Genomic DNA, 19,403 nt, shown 5'->3' on the forward strand with positions numbered 1-19,403 from the left:
ATACCTTGTTGGCATAAGGAAGAATTAGAATTCATTTAATTATTTACTAATTTATTAATCATATATCTTATTTTTATTTATTACTTTTTAATTAAAAACACGTCTACTACAATTTAAACATCTTTGTTAAAACCACATTAAAACAAAGGATTCATGTTCAATTTTCAAGAAGTGCAGGGTCTTTGCTTGGCACTTACACCCGCCAAGATGGGGAAATCGTAATATTACAGAAATGAGGCATTGTATTGGACATTATAAATGATGAAAAATATTTTCTTCAGATTTGAAAATATGCTGCATTGCAGCGTATATTATGCTGCAGAAAATACTGCCCAATAAAAATCAAAACCAAAGAAAAACTTGGATTTGTGAAAATTATTGGTCACAAATTCAAATGGTTCTGTACTTCTAAATTATTATTGAATTACCGGTAAATCATCCCATCAAATGAAGATTTAAGGGATTTAAATTTTTTTAATATTATTTAAAAGGTATATTTCCAGAATAATATCAACAGAATTATTCCAGGTTCAATTTAAGTACTATAAACATAATGTCAAATATTGCACACCATATCAAAATGTACATGTCCGCCTTGTGTCAATGATTGCCAAAAAAAACAAAAAAAAAACAACAACATGTCATTAAATTAAGAATTGAAATCTGTTATGTATGCTTTTAATTCACATTTATCTTACAAATACAACACATCTCCCAATCCCTATGACAACAAATAGGGTGATATAGGACTTTTTTTTTCATAATGATAATAAAACCAGTTTTAATTAAAATTGGATAGTTGTACTTTAAACAAGTTCACAAAAATTTAATTAAAGATGGTAAACTTGTACAATATATTTCACAAAATACATGTTTTACAGTTTTTTTGCATTCCAAATGTAATACCAATATGTACAAAGATTTTCTACAGCAAGTAAACTGCACATATTTAAAATGATATGAATGTGAGAAGAACAATTTCATGCCCTGGCAGACAGAATCCATCAGATCCAATCTTTTCCTAAATTTTCACTTTTATTTAATATTTTCTTACTTAAAATTGTCTGTTCCTTGGGTATTTTTAAACATAATTTGTAGGATTAGTATGTACAAAGATCTTTTAAATAGAGAGATTAAATACATGTATATAATTTTTTAACAGGTGATTTTAATTTTTAACTGTAAAGTTCAGTCATCTGAAAAATGTGTTGCAATTTTTATTTACAATGTAAAAAGAAAGAAAAGGATGTTCAAAATCTATCTTTCAATTTAAAGTGTTGTATACTTTACAGCAACATTCTCTTAACCTCACCAATGGACAGACAACTCTAAGTTTGATTACATTTTCAAAACAACCTCAACTGTAAGGTAATAAAATTTTCACTTGAATTAAAAATACACATGATTTTTCATCCCATCTCATCAATCACCCAAGCTTGCAAGCACACACTTTTTCTCTTCATTGAGCTTGCCATTAAACTATAATTATCCTGTTACTGGTGTAAATATGTACAGTATCTTAGACATTCCATTGTTTATTTTGACATTTGATGATTTGTCTCGGTCCACTCTGACTCTACAGTTTATATTCCCCGCTTAATGCGTCTAACTTCTGTAACAGGATCTGAGCTCCTCTAAATGTCATTTTCTTTAGTGAACTCCTGATTCCAGACAGCTGGCTAATGACTGTGTCTGTAATTTCCGGATGATCCACTTCCAGAAGACTGCAAAAAAATATTTCTACTGGTTAGTTTAAATGCTGTGATGTGCATCATCTGTAGCATATGTTCAAGAGTCTGAGTGCTGGCTATCATTCCCTATTGTTACGAAGGGAATGCTTGCCAGCAACCACTCAACTTCATCAAAACGCCTCAGACATATAACATTTTTGTATTACAAATGTATCACATTGATAAGAAATGTAAACTCAATGTAAGTTCAATGAAGTACTCACAATAAGAGGGTGAAGCATCCTCTGTTACAAGCTGCCCAGGACTTCAAAGACCCATCTTTTAGAGTTCTCAACAAGACTTGAGAGAATAGCACTGCAATGAAATGGAAAGTCAGAACCTGATTTGATGCTAATAACAGTAAAACATTATTCTTTAACAAATAATTTAGGTGGTCAATCACTATCAGAAGATTGACTTATATATGTCAAAAAAATGTTCTATATAATATAATTTAGGCAAGTTGCAAATTTTGTGAAAAATACACTGAGTAAAGTTCATGCACTCTAACATATACAAATGTCAGATATAAACATTTGAAATTCATGTAATTAAATACATTTGTACTCTAAAGAAAATTTAGATATCCATGTTATTGAATATACATGTATTCAACAAACTTTAGAAAATCTAGCAACTAAATTGCTTCACAATGGAACAGCCCTCTGATCTTCCCTCACTTTTCAATGAGTTCTTGTCAAACTTGGTGACTTACCAGGTTGTCCGGCCTGTATCCTCTCCCTGTCTCTTTGTATCAGATGCTTCAGTGTCATGTGACCTGCTGGATGCTCCACGATGTGCTGGTTCTCTAAGCTGCCGGCTACGAATGGTTCTGCGGCTATCTCAGCGACTGCTTTCATGGCTTCACTCGGATCACCTGTAACAAGTGTGTCATAAATGTTCAACAATGAACTCCTACAGGATGGTGTTAATGTTTACATGTACATTACATACTGTGATCATATTTTTATATTACATATATAAAACACATATTTTATATGTATATTTTCATATTACATAATTTTATAGTAAAAAACAACATACCTAGTGAATAGTTTAGAATTGACAAGACTAGAAGCAATGAGGCATTTTCCAGGACTAAATCTCGGGCATGATCCACTATGTACTGTAGGAAAGGTGGAGACACCATTGTCAGCAATTCCTTGTAACGAAGTGCAGTGTCCTTCTTACTGGAAAAAAACACAGTAAACATCAGCATTGGGAATGATCCATGAATACAATATGTAAACAGTAAATAAACTGTACTGCTTTAAGCTCTTGTTATTATATAAATAGTGCCTGTTTGGGAGGGTAACAGTTGAAATTGACACCCCGAGAAAACCATTGTCAACCGACGCGAAGCGGAGGTTGACAATGGTTTTCGAGGGGTGTCAATTTCAACTGTTATCCTCCCAAACAGGCACTATTTATTTTGTTATACTGAATGTCTTTTTTAAAATTTTTAAGAAAATTTTACTGCTTTTATATAGGAATAACGTGAATTCTACAGCGAACCGTACGCGCATAATTTTCGCGCATGTAACATTTTTTAATATTACCCGTTGCCAAGTGCGTTGCTAACGCTGAGGGTAATAGTAAATATTATTAACTGCGTCTTAACCAATCAGATTTCAGTATTTAACATGAAAGTATAACAAGAAAAATTAGTTTATATTTGCACTAAACTGTTTCCTCATAGGTTGTTTTATCTACAATGTTAAATATAGCTGAGTGAATGATACTTTTGTAAGATTTTTTGTCAATAAAAAGGCACAAATTTCTTATTTTCTTTGTCTGGATTTAGTTAGTACTGTGGATTGTGGAGTGTCACAACCACAAAGCAGTGAACAGTGTTTCCTTGAGTAATTGAAGTACTGAAGTGTTGAACTGAAGTAGAGTTTCATTAACCAGTGATAATCCTCGTTTTAATTAAATGTTATCCCTTGCATTACCTGTGGGGGTTGTTGTCTCCCTCCTTCAAAATTCGGACTAGGTCAGGCTGGAAGAAATGGGGATCCCTGGGACACAACAAATACTGGAGGACCTTCCTACCATGCTGGTTCTGAGCAATGTCATGCAGGGACTTGAATATTTCCTGCAAATCCAAATACATTAGATAATACAAATCTATATTTCATTAAAATAATAATTATAAGTCAGTTTTAAGATGGACTTAATATTCAATACTTGTTTCAGCAGATATTGTTGAAAAGATTGGAAGTGAACAAAACTTTAAAGAATTTAAAATACAACACAAGTTTTGACCTCTAGAACGATTTTCCCCACAAGTTTGGTATCATCTACTGTGTCAAACAGTGCAATCAAAGCCAAGTATCCAAACTCGTCTTTGCAAATCTTGGCAACATGGGATTTGAAACTCTTCATTATGATCTTTCTGTCCTGCAATTAATGAAAACTCATGCAAAATAAAATTCAACACAAATCTATTAAAATACAGCATAGAAATGCACACAATACTAGGAATCAACAAATATACTTATATCAGAGGCCATCAAAGCTCCCATTTTCAAAATCAAACACTTAAAGTAATCTAAGAATTATCAACATATACAGCTTCATAAATGCATCTCAAGAGTTTGAAAGACTCTGCTACATACACATACAAATGATACACATACCTTACTTGTTCCATACCACAAACAATACATGGCCGTCCTCGCTCCGTCCCTTGTGTGCATCATGGGAACAAGGTGCTCCCTTATGGACTCAATCATATCCTATAATAACCAAAAAATATCTCAGGTTTGAGACTTCAGTGAAATAAAGAGATAATTAAGACTGTAAAAATTTATAATATATCATTGAAAAGTTAGGGACAAACATACAACTTACTGATCGCATTTTATCTTTGGCATGGGCAAAGAATTCATGGAAGATTCTGTGCACCATTGAATGTCCTAATATTGTTCTAGGAGAAAAAAATAATAAATAAAGTGCATATTAGACAATATTTGTATCTGCACATGAAAAAGCCAGGGCATACAGCATGGATCACTCACTTGTCAATCAGTGTGAGCAGGGCCTCCTTCATGTTGCTGAGAATCATTTCTTTCTTGTCTGGCTGAATCAGTAACAGCTGGTCTAGAGACTTGATGTCTGGTGTCTGTAACATCAAAAATAAGGATACAATGTGAACTTCTTTATCCATGATATTATGGTTTGTTTTTTTTTTTGTCTACAGGGCTTTTTACATACCAATATACTTGTGCATGTATTACTTAAGCATTACACTTGATAATAGAAATGAATTATAACAGAAAGAACAAAAATATTGTACAGTTTAATGAGACAATCCACTCATTTTCTATTTCAACAACACAACATCTAATTCCCATTGTGCAAAGGTGAACTTGTAACAATTGCAACAACTATTAAAAACTTAACACATCACTGCACAAGAAAGTGCATAAAATGGCTTAACAAAATTGATTACCTTAAAAAGAGTAAAACTAGGTCCATAAAACTCCTCCAGTAGAGACAGCCTCTGGCTGGCGTTGGCGTAATCATTGTAGGCCAACTCCACTACATCCGAGGCTTCCTGAAATCAATCATACAAACATTCACAGAAAACCAAAGATATTAAACATCTTAGGTATAAATACATGAACAGTTAGTTATCAAGTATAGATAAGGCAGAAACCATTTTAGAACTGATGGAAAAGATGGTTTTCCCATAACAATTTAAGAGGTAATGAATGGTTGGCATTAAAAAGTATAAAACCATTAGACTTTGTGTTACATGTATGTCAAGGACAAGACTTACAGCATGTCTAACCAACTTCCGCACGTTTCCATGAAAGCTTTTGATAACTGCATTTTTCATTGGTTTTGGCCTAAAGTAAGACAAAAGTAATCAGAATGGGTTTGTATGGAATATTATGAGAAAAAACAACACCAAAGATAATATATGTTGATATTTAAAAACAATATTGTTAATGTTTCTAATTCATTAAAAAAAGAAAGAATGTAGTAACTTTTTTCTTAATAAAACTTGGTTTCTATTTCAGTGCATTCTGACATATATCATGAACTTTTTTGATACATGTACATGCATGCACTATAATACAAATAAAACATCATAACTTAAGAAATAAACGTTATTTAGTGAACATGGCGTTATGAATAGCAATTGCTCTGTTGGCATATTCCATGATGCACATCATTACATACTTTTATTCTGTCCTTGATAACAAAATATACTGTATCTTGTTGCTACAGAGTCAATCAACTATCTTACCCGTAAACCAGGAATTTCTTCACAAGAAACTTTGCATACTTGGACTTTGACATTAAAACAATTTGATCTGGAAAGGTAGAAGAAATACATGTACAGGCATTGCTTCTATATATCTGGTATTTATGATTTTTTATCATAAAACAACTGTCAGACCTGAGGTCATTTGCTTTGAAACAAAATGCATTAAATTATAATGCACAGTTGTCAACTGTCAAAGTTTTTATTTTCATTAAGAGGATTTTTAATTTCATCAATGAAACTTTTCCCATGCAATTATCAGAATAAATAAGAAACCTTTGATTTCCTGGTACACCACCTCCCGTTGCTCTGGAGACCCGTACTGTATCAAACACTGTAACACTCGGGCTGTGTCGTGAGCAAAAGCAAACTGTCACAACAAAGGAAATTAAGTTAAACTTAGGTGAGGTAGAAAATCAGTCAAAGAGGGTCACATGTACTATGATTTTAAGCAAAATACAAAATTTTTCCTTACCACAATTGACGTATATAGTAATATGATGCATTGTTTCCTTACAGTTCATGTCTGTAGTAATACAATTCACTGTCATCGATTATAATTTGTAAAGTCTTACCTCTTTCATATTTCCTTTAACCATTTCCAGTAATTCATCACACAAAGCAACCTTCTTGCCTTCAGATAGGTCTTGTCTGAATTGAGATAAATTGAAAGGTAAGAGGTAATAAGTTAACATTAATGATTATAATCTAATACACATATAATGCTTTACAAATTTCATATTTGATTGCAATAATCATTATTATAGCTTCAACCTAATCAAATTTTTTTCATTAAATTAAATCAAAACATTAAATCAGAGCATCCAAACCTTCTAAGATCTTCCCAAATTTTCTTTGACCTTTGAATGGCTTCATAATTATTTTTAAGCATTTTTCTAACTTTCTTTCTTTCCCTAAATGGCAATTCCTTCAATTTGGTCTTTTTTGTTTCTGAAATAGAAAAAAAATATGACTGTTATTGAAGTTCTCAAACTATAATATAAAGGCTGCCGCTGAGACCCTATTCTATCAGTGCCTATATATTATCAAACATACTTAGAAGAACTATCCTTCATGCATAATTAATTTACAAATGCTAGTTGAATGCACATTCGGTAGTTTTAAAAACATCTTTATACTTTTTAATCCACTATATTTCTTAAACATACTTTTGAAAAATGAAAGAAAAAGCTATCCTTATGAGCATCTTATTCATAAGCAAGAATACAACACTGTAAAGTTTAACTTTTTACATCATTTTTAGCAATAAACCCAGACATACTATATTTTGTCAAAGGATAATTTGAAAACAAAATCACCACAGAAGACTTGCCATTTATTCATTTTGCTTATATTATTACCAGATTTTTCCTCCATCTGTGATTCATCAATTTTACGTTTTTTGACCCCTAGTGTTGTGCGACTTTCATTCAACTGTTTCTTTGTCTTCAAAGTCTTCAGTTTTCCAGCTGCATTGCTTGCTGCCCTCTTTATTTTAACCTGTCAAATACCATTACCGCTAGTTAGCATCACTGTCATTGAAAAACAATTATTGAAAAGATCGAGTAATAGAAACAAGTAAATGAAATTTCACAAATCACAAAAAATATTATGCCCATAAATTTATTGATTATCATATTATGACATACAGTATTTGTTATGTTTACATCTATGCAATGTAACTATAAACCAATAAAATAAGTTTATTATAAATATGTTAATATATTAACTATCATACATGCATTTATGGAAATGTCCTTTTCAATGAAAAAGCGAGTATGAAGGGTACCTTGATAGACTTTCTTCTCTCTAGAGGCTGAGGTTCTTCTTCTGCTATATTTGCCACGGCTGGAATGTTTTCTACCGACTTGTCTGACTCTACCCCCTCTGCCACCTCTCGGATAACTTCAGGTCTGTTGTACGTCATCACCACCTTACTGCTCTTCTTCCTACTGAACGACCTCTCTGCACCGTCAGGCTGCCCTCTGGCTTTCTGTACTGCTTTCTCCCATGTCATGTCATGTCGACCTCTGGGATTTCTGAATGTTGTCATCATGGACACATCTGACACAGGTGCAATAGCACTGATTTGACTCAGGGTATCTGGTGTGTCGGTAACGTCCAATGAAGACAAGTCTGTATCACTGTACATGGATTTCTTTTTCTTCATCGTCTTCCTCTCTATGACTTGAACATCGCGTTCCATTTTTTTCATCCGTTTTTTGGGTGAATGAACTTCGAAGGAATCCTCGTTGTCTGTGTTAGGTGGGGCTGTTATCTTGGTTGGCTGCTTTTGATACAGACTGTCTCCCTCTGGGTTTCCTCTCATACTTGTATGCTTTTTATTTTTACTTCGAGGTGGACGCCTCCTTGTTCGTGATGGTTCTTCTTCAAATGACGAATCTTCCATTTTATATTTCATCGGTCTATGAAATAAACAATATTTCAAATTCACAACTTATAACGTCTATGAAATATTCAAATATTTTTTTGATTTTCTCTTTTAAATTGAATGATATAAGATAAATTTTACAAATAAATTGTATAACACAATCTAATGAAACTCCATTCAAACAATTAAAGCTATAATCAGGATAGAACAGCTGTTCAATCTTGTTAAACATTTAAATTACACTAACCTTATAGTTGATTTTTGTCTTCCCTCGTGTTGCGTGTTTTGAATCTGTTGTCGTAAAAAATGTCGCAACGAATGATACAAAGGTATTTTAAAACAGTTACCAAAATTAAGTTTCAATTGATTTTTATAACTCCAAATGATAATATAACAATAGGACAAGCCTGCTGTAGAGATTTTAATTTTACGACAACCATCAACTAAATGATTAGAAGTAGATCGTACCTAGAAAATTCGCATTTCGACATATAAATGATAAGGCTTCAGAAGATTATATTTAGGAAACTTTATAAATGAAACATTCTCATTGTTTCTTTTTTTTATTGTTTTTATTGAAAAAAGTATATCGAAACTCTTTTGTAATTAAATAAAACACGTACAAATTATCTAACATTGGTTGTACTTTCGGTTTGTCCACCTCATCGAGTTAATCACACTTTATGAAAGTTTGGTTGATATACAGTCTAATAATTTCAACCATAAAGCCAACCATGATTTCCAAGACATTAAGAACAATAATAATGGGGCCTCCCGGATCAGGAAAAGGCACAATTTCATCAAGAATTGTCAAAGATTTCAGGCTTAAACACCTTTCAAGTGGTGACCTTTTACGATCTCAAATCCATAACAAGTCAAGTAAGCTTTGTTATCAGCCAATGAAGAACATATTTAATGGAGAAAGACAATTGTAAATCGTTCTTACACCTGTTAAAATTGGACCCTCGTATATGTCATTTTGTCTATATCGCATATATGTTACTTTTTTCTCGATACATAAAATATCGCCGTTCTTTTATCTATCTTTATTTATATCCTTAGTAAAATAAACGTACTTTATGTAAATAAAACCAAAGTACTTTTTTGTAGAGGAAGGGTTACAAGCCAAAAAATACATTGACAGTGGACAATTAGTTCCAGATAATGTTATGGTTCAGTTGATTCTCAATGAACTTCAGAAATTGAAGCATGATAGTTGGCTTCTTGATGGTGAGCATACATATTATTGCACAATGCATATTATATTTTAAACTGTTCATATGTGTGGCGGTCAGATAGGTTCAAATACTGGCACCAGATAGCTCAAGTTGTAGAGCATCTGACTTGAGATTAAGGGGGCCCTGATTCAAATCTTCATTATCTCTCCCATCCAGCTACATATGCATACTGCTGTAAAAGGAATACATTTTATCAATTAAAGTTTAAAGCTAACATATGCACAATTCTAATTGACTGTTGAAGGGTTTCCGAGGACTGTGCCACAAGCTGAGGCACTGCACACAAAAGAACCAGCTGATGTTGTCATCAACCTTAATGTTCCATTTGAAATCATAATGAGTAGATTGACCAGCAGGTGGACACATGCACCTAGCGGGAGGATTTATAATACAGATTTCAATCCTCCCAAAGTTCCAGTATGTATTGCAAATGCTATATAGAAAGAGCACAAAAAGAGGAAGAGAGAAAGAGAGAGAGACAGAATTTTATTATATACTAGAGATTTACCATAAACATGTATTTGTATGTTTTCAAAGAGTTTGTATAATTTATGTATTAATGTTGTTATGTAAAGGGAATAGATGATGTCACTGGCGAAGAATTGATTCAAAGAGAAGATGATAAACCTGAAACAGTAAAAAAAAGACTGGAAACTTATCAAGCCCATACCGAACCTGTACTTAATTATTATAGGTAAGTTAAGATTGTTTTAAAGTTTGCCTTTATATATCAGAATTATTAATAATTTCATTTTCTAAATTTCTAAATCATCATCAGTGCTAGCTTATTGTAATTTTTTGCTCAGTATATTTTTGATTTTCTGATTACCATACAGAACTATATTTTTTCTATTGTTAGTTTGGCTTTTAATTTTTTTTTTTAATCTCTCTACTATATTGATCTAAGATGATTTTGTAGTTGCGTTGTCAAACAATATGATAGTTTGATTACATTAGATGTACTTGTATTTTTAATATATCATTAGTACTATTATGAATGTTCATAATATAGGTTTTCTAAATTACAAAACTGTTAAAATAGTATCTAAAGCCTGATGTCTGATTGTAGCATATCACAAATTTGCAAAAAGGCCACATGAAATCTATCTCCTTATTTTCATATATGTGTATCATTAAGAGAGGTGTAATTTGAAGCAAAACAATGTGGTGCATTTTTTATTCTTTCAACAGGAATCTAGGAATTTTGGAAGAATTTACAGGAAAATATTCAAACGAAATTTGGCCAAAAGTCCACAAGTTTTTGTCCACTAAAATTGAGCCCCTGCAGTACACAGTTTACAAGTAACTGAGGACGTTATAGCATTGCCTGTTTTGTTCCTTTACATAGGCATTTTGTTTATGGTTGATTGTTATTAATTGTGGCTGTGCCACCTTGATGATTTTGATATTTACACATGATTATTGTTATGTTAGTATTTATATAATGATTTTTCTGTTGTATTTCCTATTCCAAGACAAGCTAGGTACACTGGAGTAAATGAGCGAAAAAGAATTTGTATAATGGGTAGAAAAATAATGTTGTTTACCTTAGTGGATGCTCTCAGGTGCAGTTACTGTAATTTGCTTTGATTTTGAAAGATTTTATTTTTTGTGATTTTGGCTTTTTTTTTTAAATGCAGTACATAATTTTCTCAAGTTGCAGATCATAACATTGACCTGAACTTGTTTATTTTGGCCAATAGGGAGTCACAAAATAACATGTAAATAATGATCTCACTGACAAAAGGGATTCGCACCATAGTTTTACTTACAGTGTACGTACAAAACATGTACTGTATTCTATATATTATTTTTCTTTTGTACATTAGCCATTGATGTTAATATAAATCTTATTTAAAGATCAAGTGATTGAAAACAGTTCATTATAATCAGCTGAATTATTGTTTTTAATTTTTTTTAAATTGGTCTGTTTTTGTCCAAGACGCCTTTCTAAAGATTTTGAGAATTGATGTTTTTAAGTGCTGCCATTTTATAGTTATATATCACAATATTTTTAGGTTATATATAAACCATACCAAAAAATTATGCATGACAAGATTAATACAAAATGTTACAAATTTTCTCAGTCTCTCTCACTTCTGGGCACTTAGGGTGCTGAATAGGGATAATACAATTTTATGCACATAAAGGATTTATATTAATGACAAATCTTTTGAAAACTATTGATATTTCTGTTATTGTTGCATTGTTCAGGTTTTGCTGTCTTCATAGATTGATCAATCACCTGCAAGCCTCCAGCTCCGTGGAACAAAAGTTATAAGGCACCCACAATTTAAACTTTTATTGTCCTTTGCAGACAAATAAATGATCCAAGAAAAAGGAGATCCAATGAGGCATGCATTCAATGATTGTGTGTAGTGCTTTGTAGTAAGAGACGCAAGTTGAAAAAAGGGGGTGTTTGATATAGTGAAAGTAAATATTTCATGTTCAGTTGTTCAAGTATTTACACAACTACCCAGTCAGAACTTTCAGATGTGTAAAATGGGAATGATTATCATCTTAACATTTTACAAACATTACATCAATGTATATGTATTGATTAACACCAACTCATAAGTACTTGGTTGTTTTTAGGATACATGTACCTTAATATGGTGCTGTACCACAATTAGCAGTATTTGTAGTAGTTTATTGTTAACTGCTTTTATTGAGAGTATTTTTGCAAGATCATGATCTTAATTGTATCCATTACCCATTAAATTATGCATATTAATGAAAGATGATCAAAATACAATGTAAATTGAGTTGTGTCCCTTTATCTTCTTTCTCGTGGGATTGATTGGTTATATTTATATGTACATGGTTTGTGTACATATAACTTGTCTGTAAAAAGTATCGTTATTGATCGGAGGAACCTGGATTGTGTAACCGATATAATTAGCAATATGTCATGAATAATGAAAAGGTTAATAGTTTTTGGCTTGTTATTCGGGTTATAAAGCTCCATATGAGCACCATTAATTAAAATGGATACCCATTATTCTGTTCAGAATGCCATATAAAATTGAAATACTCTTTATTTTTGCTGCAAGTAAAAACATGGAGTGAGTTACATTTTACATTGGGTATACCGGTATAATGTGTATATCTGATGGAAATAAAACCCCAAAAGCATGAGAACTGACCCAATCTTCAAATGGATTTTTTTAAAATCCAACATTCCTTAAAATTTTCAGTTACATGTATATCCGAAGCTACGTTAATTTAGTCCTTACCATCTTTGTTTACAAAGGAGATTTCAATACATTTGGTTCCTTATTTTTGGGAAACGTACTGTATTAAAAAACCCAAGGCTACTGGCTAGCGAAGATGAGCCCAGAATACCGCTAAATAACAAATGAATTTAAAACGCTTCTTGGAGCCAACCTATCAGATAATTATGACGTGATTGTTGACAAGATAAGCTGCAATGTCATTAAAGGTTGGTATAGCCGATTTTGGGAGGATGAGACGGATCAATGAAGCCACTTGCCGGATGCAAACCACGTTCGACTTTTAAAGCTATACTGCAATTAGTGAATACCAATCAATGCGAAACTACAACAACTGGGGCTCTAGGACGTGCCTTGGAATGAAACCTTGCTCTGTTTGACAATTAATAGTTGCACCAAATTTCAAAATATTTAATAAAAAAATGCATTAACACTCAAATTATGACATAACAGAGTATTTTGAATAGAGATCGCGCCAACAGCATTGATCGATTCACAATTTTCCCCATAAACTGTGATGGAGTCTGCAAGTCTGTTTAATTTTACTCGGCTGTCATACCCTGCAAAAGAAGCAAATTCGTTAGCATAATCACATAAGTTATCTAAAATTTTCTTAAGACTTGATGGAGGTGCAGTTTCTATATTCAAGCTGAATGTATGTACCCTATGTTTCATATACGACAGGAAAGTGTTCCAGCAAAGTGTGATAGAGGAGACATAGATGCTCCGAAATCTGGCCGGAATGAAATGAAAGTTGATGTACTGTGCTGGGGGCCACACACAACAGTCTACCTGTAATATCAAGGTTAAACATAGGTTATCTATGGATCTCCATCATGGCAACACATTAAAACGAGTCATATAGAAAGTTGATAAATTATTAACTAAAATTATTCAACCATTAAGCTAAAATTTTAAAAAAGCTTGATCTATTTAACACGAATGAATTTATAATTAATATTGGTTAAGTACATGTATATTCATATAATTGACGTTTTGAAAAAATTGGACTGGAATGTAAAATCCCTTACTGAATATACTGTTAGGAAGTTTGTCCTGATTTCGTTCAAGGCACCATTGAAATCTTTCCCCTCAAGAAGACCCATTCCTGAAATCATAAACATCGGCGTGGTTAAGTACACCTGAGTGCAGTTAATTGCAGGAATTGATTTTTTTTACTATCTTCTGTGATGCCTGATCTTTGAAGCTACAACTTTTAATTACTAATGATCAACTCATACGCTTACAAAGATGGATATGCTTGAAACAATTATTTTATGATGTTTTAAAACTGCCAGTATGAAGGGATTGTGTATAATTAGACTGGTGTTTCGATTGATTTATCAACACTTAAAGATTTTGATTCAATACAGCTTTAAATTTTCTTTGCACGTTTCCAACGCTTTTTGCACATCTACTATAAACAGTGTGTTACTCGTGCATTGATACAAGTCGGATCAATTTATCTTGCACATGTATCTCCTTGGTTCTACAACCAATTTTCTCTTTGAGAACCAGTTATTATCTTAGAAGGATAGTCTTTAATATACTGTATACATATCTTCTGGGCAACTTAGGAAGAAGAGTTAGAGTTGGTTTCCTTATATATAAATGAAATATCTTTGTAAGAGAGAGAGAGAGAGAGAGAGAGAGAGAGAGAGAGAGAGAGAGAGAGAGAGAGAGAGAGAGTGAGTTTAGACACTAAAACTGCACGCCTGCACATCACATGTGCAATAAATTAAAGATCATAGCAGAGACATTGAATACTTCAGACTGTTACTCGGGACATCGAAATCGATAGCCTTGGTAGGGGGTTAACTTAATGTTAAGTTATGCAACAGAAATTTTAATAGAAAACACTGAAATAACTGCGCTCCCTTAATAATTTTTTTTACTACATGTATGTTGTATTTAATGTTGTTTTTTTTAAAACAAATATATCTATTTAAACACATCTAATGAAAATGTAATGAAAAAATTTACAGAATTAATCCTAATTGGTACTTTTAGTAATTTTATTTAGGATATTTTTATTCTTTATTAATCTAAATTACATAAAAGTAATCCACTATTTTCTTACCTCCAAAAAATAAGCAAGTGATGAAAGGGGTAAAAATTATTTGATCCACGCCAATCTTCTTGAGCACTACCTTTGGTCCGGTTCCGAGGACCAGTTTGTCGGCCAGTTTGGTGTACCAAAAGTGACCAAATGGCCCAATCATCAAACCCATCAGAATCATCCTACCTTACAAAGGAAATAAAAGCTCAGAAGAATGAATTTAATATATATGTATATCTATTAATGTTTCCAGAGTCCATTGGTATATGGTAGATTTCAAACGGTTTATATAAATTTTGAGCTACAATTTTTACCGAGAATCAGTTTTCAAGGGCACTTATATACTTCAGTTTCCTTTAAAGAGTTCACTGGTTTACCAGAAAAACTCAAATACAAGTACAAAATATCAACAAAGGAAAAAAAACACCAGGCGGAACAAAAGTTAAAAAGTTTTACTTTGTCTTCCAATAAAGGTCTTAGTTTGTATATATTAACAAGAAAACTTTACACTTGAATTTATGGCATCAAGGTCAATCCACTTTGCAAGGATGCAGAGTCAAATAATCTCTTCCACTGGCCTTGACCCTTAAATTTCAAAGACCCTTAAACAACAATAACTGAAGCACGTGTACAAATACCTGTTCTATGGATGTCAAATTGATGAGCCACATTTCCCGCCCTGGACGCATACTCAGCCTCCAGACCCTGTGTGATGACGTCACCAAGTCCTAAAAGGGTCCCACTGGTCACTGTGTTAGTTATGATCAGGTACTTGGAAAATAGTTGTTTTAAGACTGCGGACATCGTACCAGTCTAGATCTTGTACACACATTTAGAAGACTTTTCACAGAATGTCCAGCCATTGCTTATCGTTATGACCTTATCAGGAATTAAGAGATATAGAGTTATCTCGATAAGAAACCGTTTATACGGTTGTTAGAATAATTACTGTTAGGTCCCGGATGTTACCATTCAAGCCATCTGTGTAACGATTACTATTATTCCGTGACTGAATATCTTTGAACCAACCAATGCCACTTTTTGTGCTTTTCCGACAAACGCAAAATAAACCAACAACTTCTAAGACAGTATATAGGCGCCCACGAAAACCTCCTTTTTTATATAATTGAATTAATATTATATATTTTTTTTAATATGGAGCTAAACTTTATTTAATCTAATACTATACACAACAACATACTAGAGAAGAGTCATTAAACTCTATCTAGCCAATGCCTCGAAGTCCATTTTGCATAATTTTTTAAATTTTAATTCCGCGAAAAAGCAAATAAACTTGATGTGTTTTACCGAGCTATGACTGCTAGAAAGAAAACACGTCCCTGTTACACCATTAAAAACACAAAGCATATTTTCCCCTAAATGTAAGTTCTTGGATGCAATTTTGTGCAACCAAGAAAATGATATCAAAATTACATAACGATAACCACCTAATCCACATTAACAGACCGTTCTAAAAACATGATATCTAAGTTGCTCTTGCAAATTATGCGTTTGCACAGTATGCCAAAGGTACTCATTCTTATTTGAAGATTGCCCATCAATAGGACAATTGCATCGAGCACTAGCTTTGGCCATATTCTGGACATCTTCCCCGTTCTTGTCCTCCTAGCACTTTCAGCACTTAGCTTTGATTTCTTCACTTCACAAAAGAAATCATTAAAGAAATTTTAAAAAATAGGGAAAATGGTATAAATCAAAATAAATGGCTGCCACACTAACAATTATTTTTGGTTTATTTTAGATGTTTGAATTGGTTTTCTTGTTGCCTCTGTATCTTGTGTATGACTGCATCATCACACTTTGGCCCAACTAACGCTAACGTCATTGTTAATATGGTTAATAGGTAAGTTCGGGAGAGATAGGACCTGGGTAGTTGGGTGTAACAGAGGCTACCAAGACACTTGTATACTATTGCTGTAGACCACATGATATACACACTATAGCTGTAGACCACATGTTAGACATACTATAGCTGTAGACCACACGTTAGACATACTATAGCTGTAGACCACATGATACACATACTTTAGCTGTAGACCACATGATATACATACTATAGCTGTAGACCACATGATATACATACTATAGCTGTAGACCACATGATATATATACTATAGCTGTAGACCACATGATACACATACTATAGCTGTAGACCACATGTTACACATACTATAGCTGTAGACCACATGTTACACATACTATAGCTGTAGACCACACATAATACACACACTATAGATTTAGACCACATGTTTCACATACTATAGCTGTAGACCACATGTTACACATACTATAGCTGTAGACCACATGATATATATACTATAGCTGTAGACCACATGTTACACATACTATAGCTGTAGACCACATGATACACACACTATAGCTGTAGACCACATGATATACATACTACAGCTGTAGACTACATGTTACACACGCTATAGCTGTAGACCACATGTTACACATACTATAGCTGTAGACCACATGATACACATATTATAGCTGAAGACCACATGATATACATACTATAGCTGTACACTACATGTTACACATACTATAGCTGTAGACCACATGATACACATACTATAGCTGAAGACCACATGATACACATACTATAGCTGTAGACCACATGTTACACACACTATAGCTAAAGATTGCATGATACACATACTATAGCTGTAGACCACATGATACACATACTATAGCTGAAGACCACATGATACACATACTATAGCTGTAGACCACATGTTACACATACTATAGCTGTAGACCACACATAATACACACACTATAGATTTAGACCACATGTTTCACATACTAAAGCTGTAGACCACATGTTACACATACTATAGCTGTAGACCACATGATATACATACTATAGCTGTAGACCACATGTTACACATACTATAGCTGTAGACCACATGTTACACATACTATAGCTGTAGACCACACATAATACACACACTATAGATTTAGACCACATGTTTCACATACTATAGCTGTAGACCACATGTTACACATACTATAGCTGTAGACCACATGATATATATACTATAGCTGTAGACCACATGTTACACATACTATAGCTGTAGACCACATGATACACACACTATAGCTGTAGACCACATGATATACATACTACAGCTGTAGACTACATGTTACACACGCTATAGCTGTAGACCACATGTTACACATACTATAGCTGTAGACCACATGATACACATATTATAGCTGTAGACCACATGATATACATACTATAGCTGTACACTACATGTTACACATACTATAGCTGTAGACCACATGATACACATACTATAGCTGAAGACCACATGATACACATACTATAGCTGTAGACCACATGTTACACACACTATAGCTAAAGACCGCATGATACACATACTATAGCTGTAGACCACATGATACACATACTATAGCTGTAGACCACATGTTACACACACTATAGCTGTAGACCACATGATATACATACTATAGCTGTAGACCACACATAAAACACACACTATAGATTTAGACCACATGTTTCACATACTATAGCTGTAGACCACATGTTACACATACTATAGCTGTAGACCACATGATATATATACTATAGCTGTAGACCACATGTTACACATACTATAGCTGTAGACCACATGATACACACACTATAGCTGTAGACCACATGATATACATACTATAGCTGTAGACTACATGTTACACACGCTATAGCTGTAGACCACATGTTACACATACTATAGCTGTAGACCACATGATACACATATTATAGCTGAAGACCACATGATATACATACTATAGCTGTACACTACATGTTACACATACTATAGCTGTAGACCACATGATACACATACTATAGCTGAAGACCACATGATACACATACTATAGCTGTAGACCACATGTTACACACACTACAGCTGAAGACCACATGATACACATACTATAGCTGTAGACCACATGTTACACACACTATAGCTAAAGACTGCATGATACACATACTATAGCTGTAGACCACATGATACACATACTATAGCTGTAGACCACATGTTACACACACTATAGCTGTAGACCACATGATATACATACTATAGCTGTAGACCACATGATATACATACTATAGCTGTAGACCACATGATACACACACTATAGCTGTCGACAACACGTTCTTCCATGGTGTATCTAAAAGATGGTCAACTCGACGTAAAACAGCTGTCAATCTGGGTGGCATTGGAACAGCCATGCATTTTGTACAGTTTATGTACGTGTATTAGTTCGCAAACAGATATCAAGACGGACATTCTGCCATTTCATTTTCAGAACATTTCAGACGGACATACTGCCATTTCAATTCAGAACTGTTATTTCATGGTCACTTCCAATAGCAGAGCTCCCAGTTCACTGTTCTAACCGCCAAATCTCAAAAGTTACCTTTACATGGTGGTGCCAAT

At 33.3% G+C, this 19,403-nt stretch overlaps 3 protein-coding genes across 5 annotated transcripts; 1 reads left to right on the forward strand and 2 right to left on the reverse strand.

Annotated features, from left to right (window-relative positions):
* Nucleotides 1–661: 661 nt before the first annotated feature.
* On the reverse strand, nucleotides 662–8,801 carry LOC128166683 (pumilio homolog 3-like). Of its 2 annotated transcripts, none has more exons than XM_052831993.1 (18): nucleotides 8,646–8,801; nucleotides 7,796–8,432; nucleotides 7,368–7,506; nucleotides 6,837–6,957; nucleotides 6,582–6,657; nucleotides 6,283–6,376; nucleotides 5,989–6,055; nucleotides 5,515–5,584; nucleotides 5,185–5,289; nucleotides 4,751–4,854; nucleotides 4,584–4,659; nucleotides 4,370–4,468; nucleotides 3,996–4,130; nucleotides 3,683–3,825; nucleotides 2,775–2,920; nucleotides 2,446–2,607; nucleotides 1,955–2,045; nucleotides 662–1,724 (listed from the first exon to the last, which is right to left on the reverse strand). In XM_052831993.1, the coding sequence occupies exons 2-18, from the start codon at nucleotides 8,426–8,428 to the stop codon at nucleotides 1,577–1,579; spliced, it is 2,409 nt and encodes an 802-aa protein (XP_052687953.1). In that variant the 5' UTR covers nucleotides 8,429–8,432; nucleotides 8,646–8,801; the 3' UTR covers nucleotides 662–1,576. The 2 variants fall into 2 exon arrangements, with proteins under 2 accessions (XP_052687953.1, XP_052687955.1); XM_052831995.1 differs by lacking the exon at nucleotides 8,646–8,801 and adding an exon at nucleotides 8,540–8,556.
* A 248-nt stretch (nucleotides 8,802–9,049) lies between these two features.
* On the forward strand, nucleotides 9,050–12,402 carry LOC128166685 (GTP:AMP phosphotransferase AK3, mitochondrial-like). 2 transcript variants are annotated; one of them, XR_008241168.1, is made up of 6 exons: nucleotides 9,050–9,277; nucleotides 9,509–9,628; nucleotides 9,881–10,053; nucleotides 10,212–10,330; nucleotides 10,828–11,063; nucleotides 11,308–12,402. XR_008241168.1 is itself a non-coding variant. In XM_052831998.1 (5 exons), exons 1-5 carry the CDS (start codon nucleotides 9,082–9,084, stop codon nucleotides 10,940–10,942), a joined length of 723 nt encoding a protein of 240 aa, XP_052687958.1. In that variant the 5' UTR covers nucleotides 9,050–9,081; the 3' UTR covers nucleotides 10,943–12,402. The 2 variants fall into 2 exon arrangements, 1 of the variants encoding a protein (XP_052687958.1); XM_052831998.1 differs by having other exon boundaries at nucleotides 10,828–12,402.
* An 862-nt stretch (nucleotides 12,403–13,264) lies between these two features.
* On the reverse strand, nucleotides 13,265–15,799 carry LOC128166686 (mpv17-like protein 2). Its single transcript, XM_052831999.1, has 5 exons — nucleotides 15,567–15,799; nucleotides 14,950–15,114; nucleotides 13,901–13,977; nucleotides 13,533–13,661; nucleotides 13,265–13,429 (listed from the first exon to the last, which is right to left on the reverse strand). Exons 1-5 carry the CDS (start codon nucleotides 15,730–15,732, stop codon nucleotides 13,412–13,414), a joined length of 555 nt encoding a protein of 184 aa, XP_052687959.1. The 5' UTR covers nucleotides 15,733–15,799; the 3' UTR covers nucleotides 13,265–13,411.
* Nucleotides 15,800–19,403: the final 3,604 nt, after the last annotated feature.

The sequence above is a fragment of the Crassostrea angulata genome, chromosome 10, assembly GCF_025612915.1.
Source record: "Crassostrea angulata isolate pt1a10 chromosome 10, ASM2561291v2, whole genome shotgun sequence".
NCBI lineage: Eukaryota > Metazoa > Mollusca > Bivalvia > Ostreida > Ostreidae > Magallana > Magallana angulata.

Bases quoted from the DNA above. Each gene is read 5' to 3' on its own strand.
- LOC128166683 (XM_052831993.1), bottom strand. From the start codon at position 8,428: ATGAAATATAAAATGGAAGATTCGTCATTTGAAGAAGAACCATCACGA. The intron at 4,855-5,184 runs GTAATCAATTTT...TTGATGTTACAG, and splicing joins CTAGTTTTACTCTTTTTAAG to ACACCAGACATCAAGTCTCT. The intron at 2,046-2,445 runs GTAAGTCACCAA...ATTTCATTGCAG, and splicing joins GATACAGGCCGGACAACCTG to TGCTATTCTCTCAAGTCTTG.
- LOC128166685 (XM_052831998.1), top strand. From the start codon at position 9,082: ATGAAAGTTTGGTTGATATACAGTCTAATAATTTCAACCATAAAGCCA. The intron at 9,278-9,508 runs GTAAGCTTTGTT...ACTTTTTTGTAG, and splicing joins TCAAATCCATAACAAGTCAA to AGGAAGGGTTACAAGCCAAA. The intron at 10,054-10,211 runs GTATGTATTGCA...TGTTATGTAAAG, and splicing joins TCAATCCTCCCAAAGTTCCA to GGAATAGATGATGTCACTGG.
- LOC128166686 (XM_052831999.1), bottom strand. From the start codon at position 15,732: ATGTCCGCAGTCTTAAAACAACTATTTTCCAAGTACCTGATCATAACT. The intron at 15,115-15,566 runs GTATTTGTACAC...TTCCTTTGTAAG, and splicing joins ATTTGACATCCATAGAACAG to GTAGGATGATTCTGATGGGT. The intron at 13,978-14,949 runs GTAAGAAAATAG...TTATGATTTCAG, and splicing joins CACTTGCTTATTTTTTGGAG to GAATGGGTCTTCTTGAGGGG.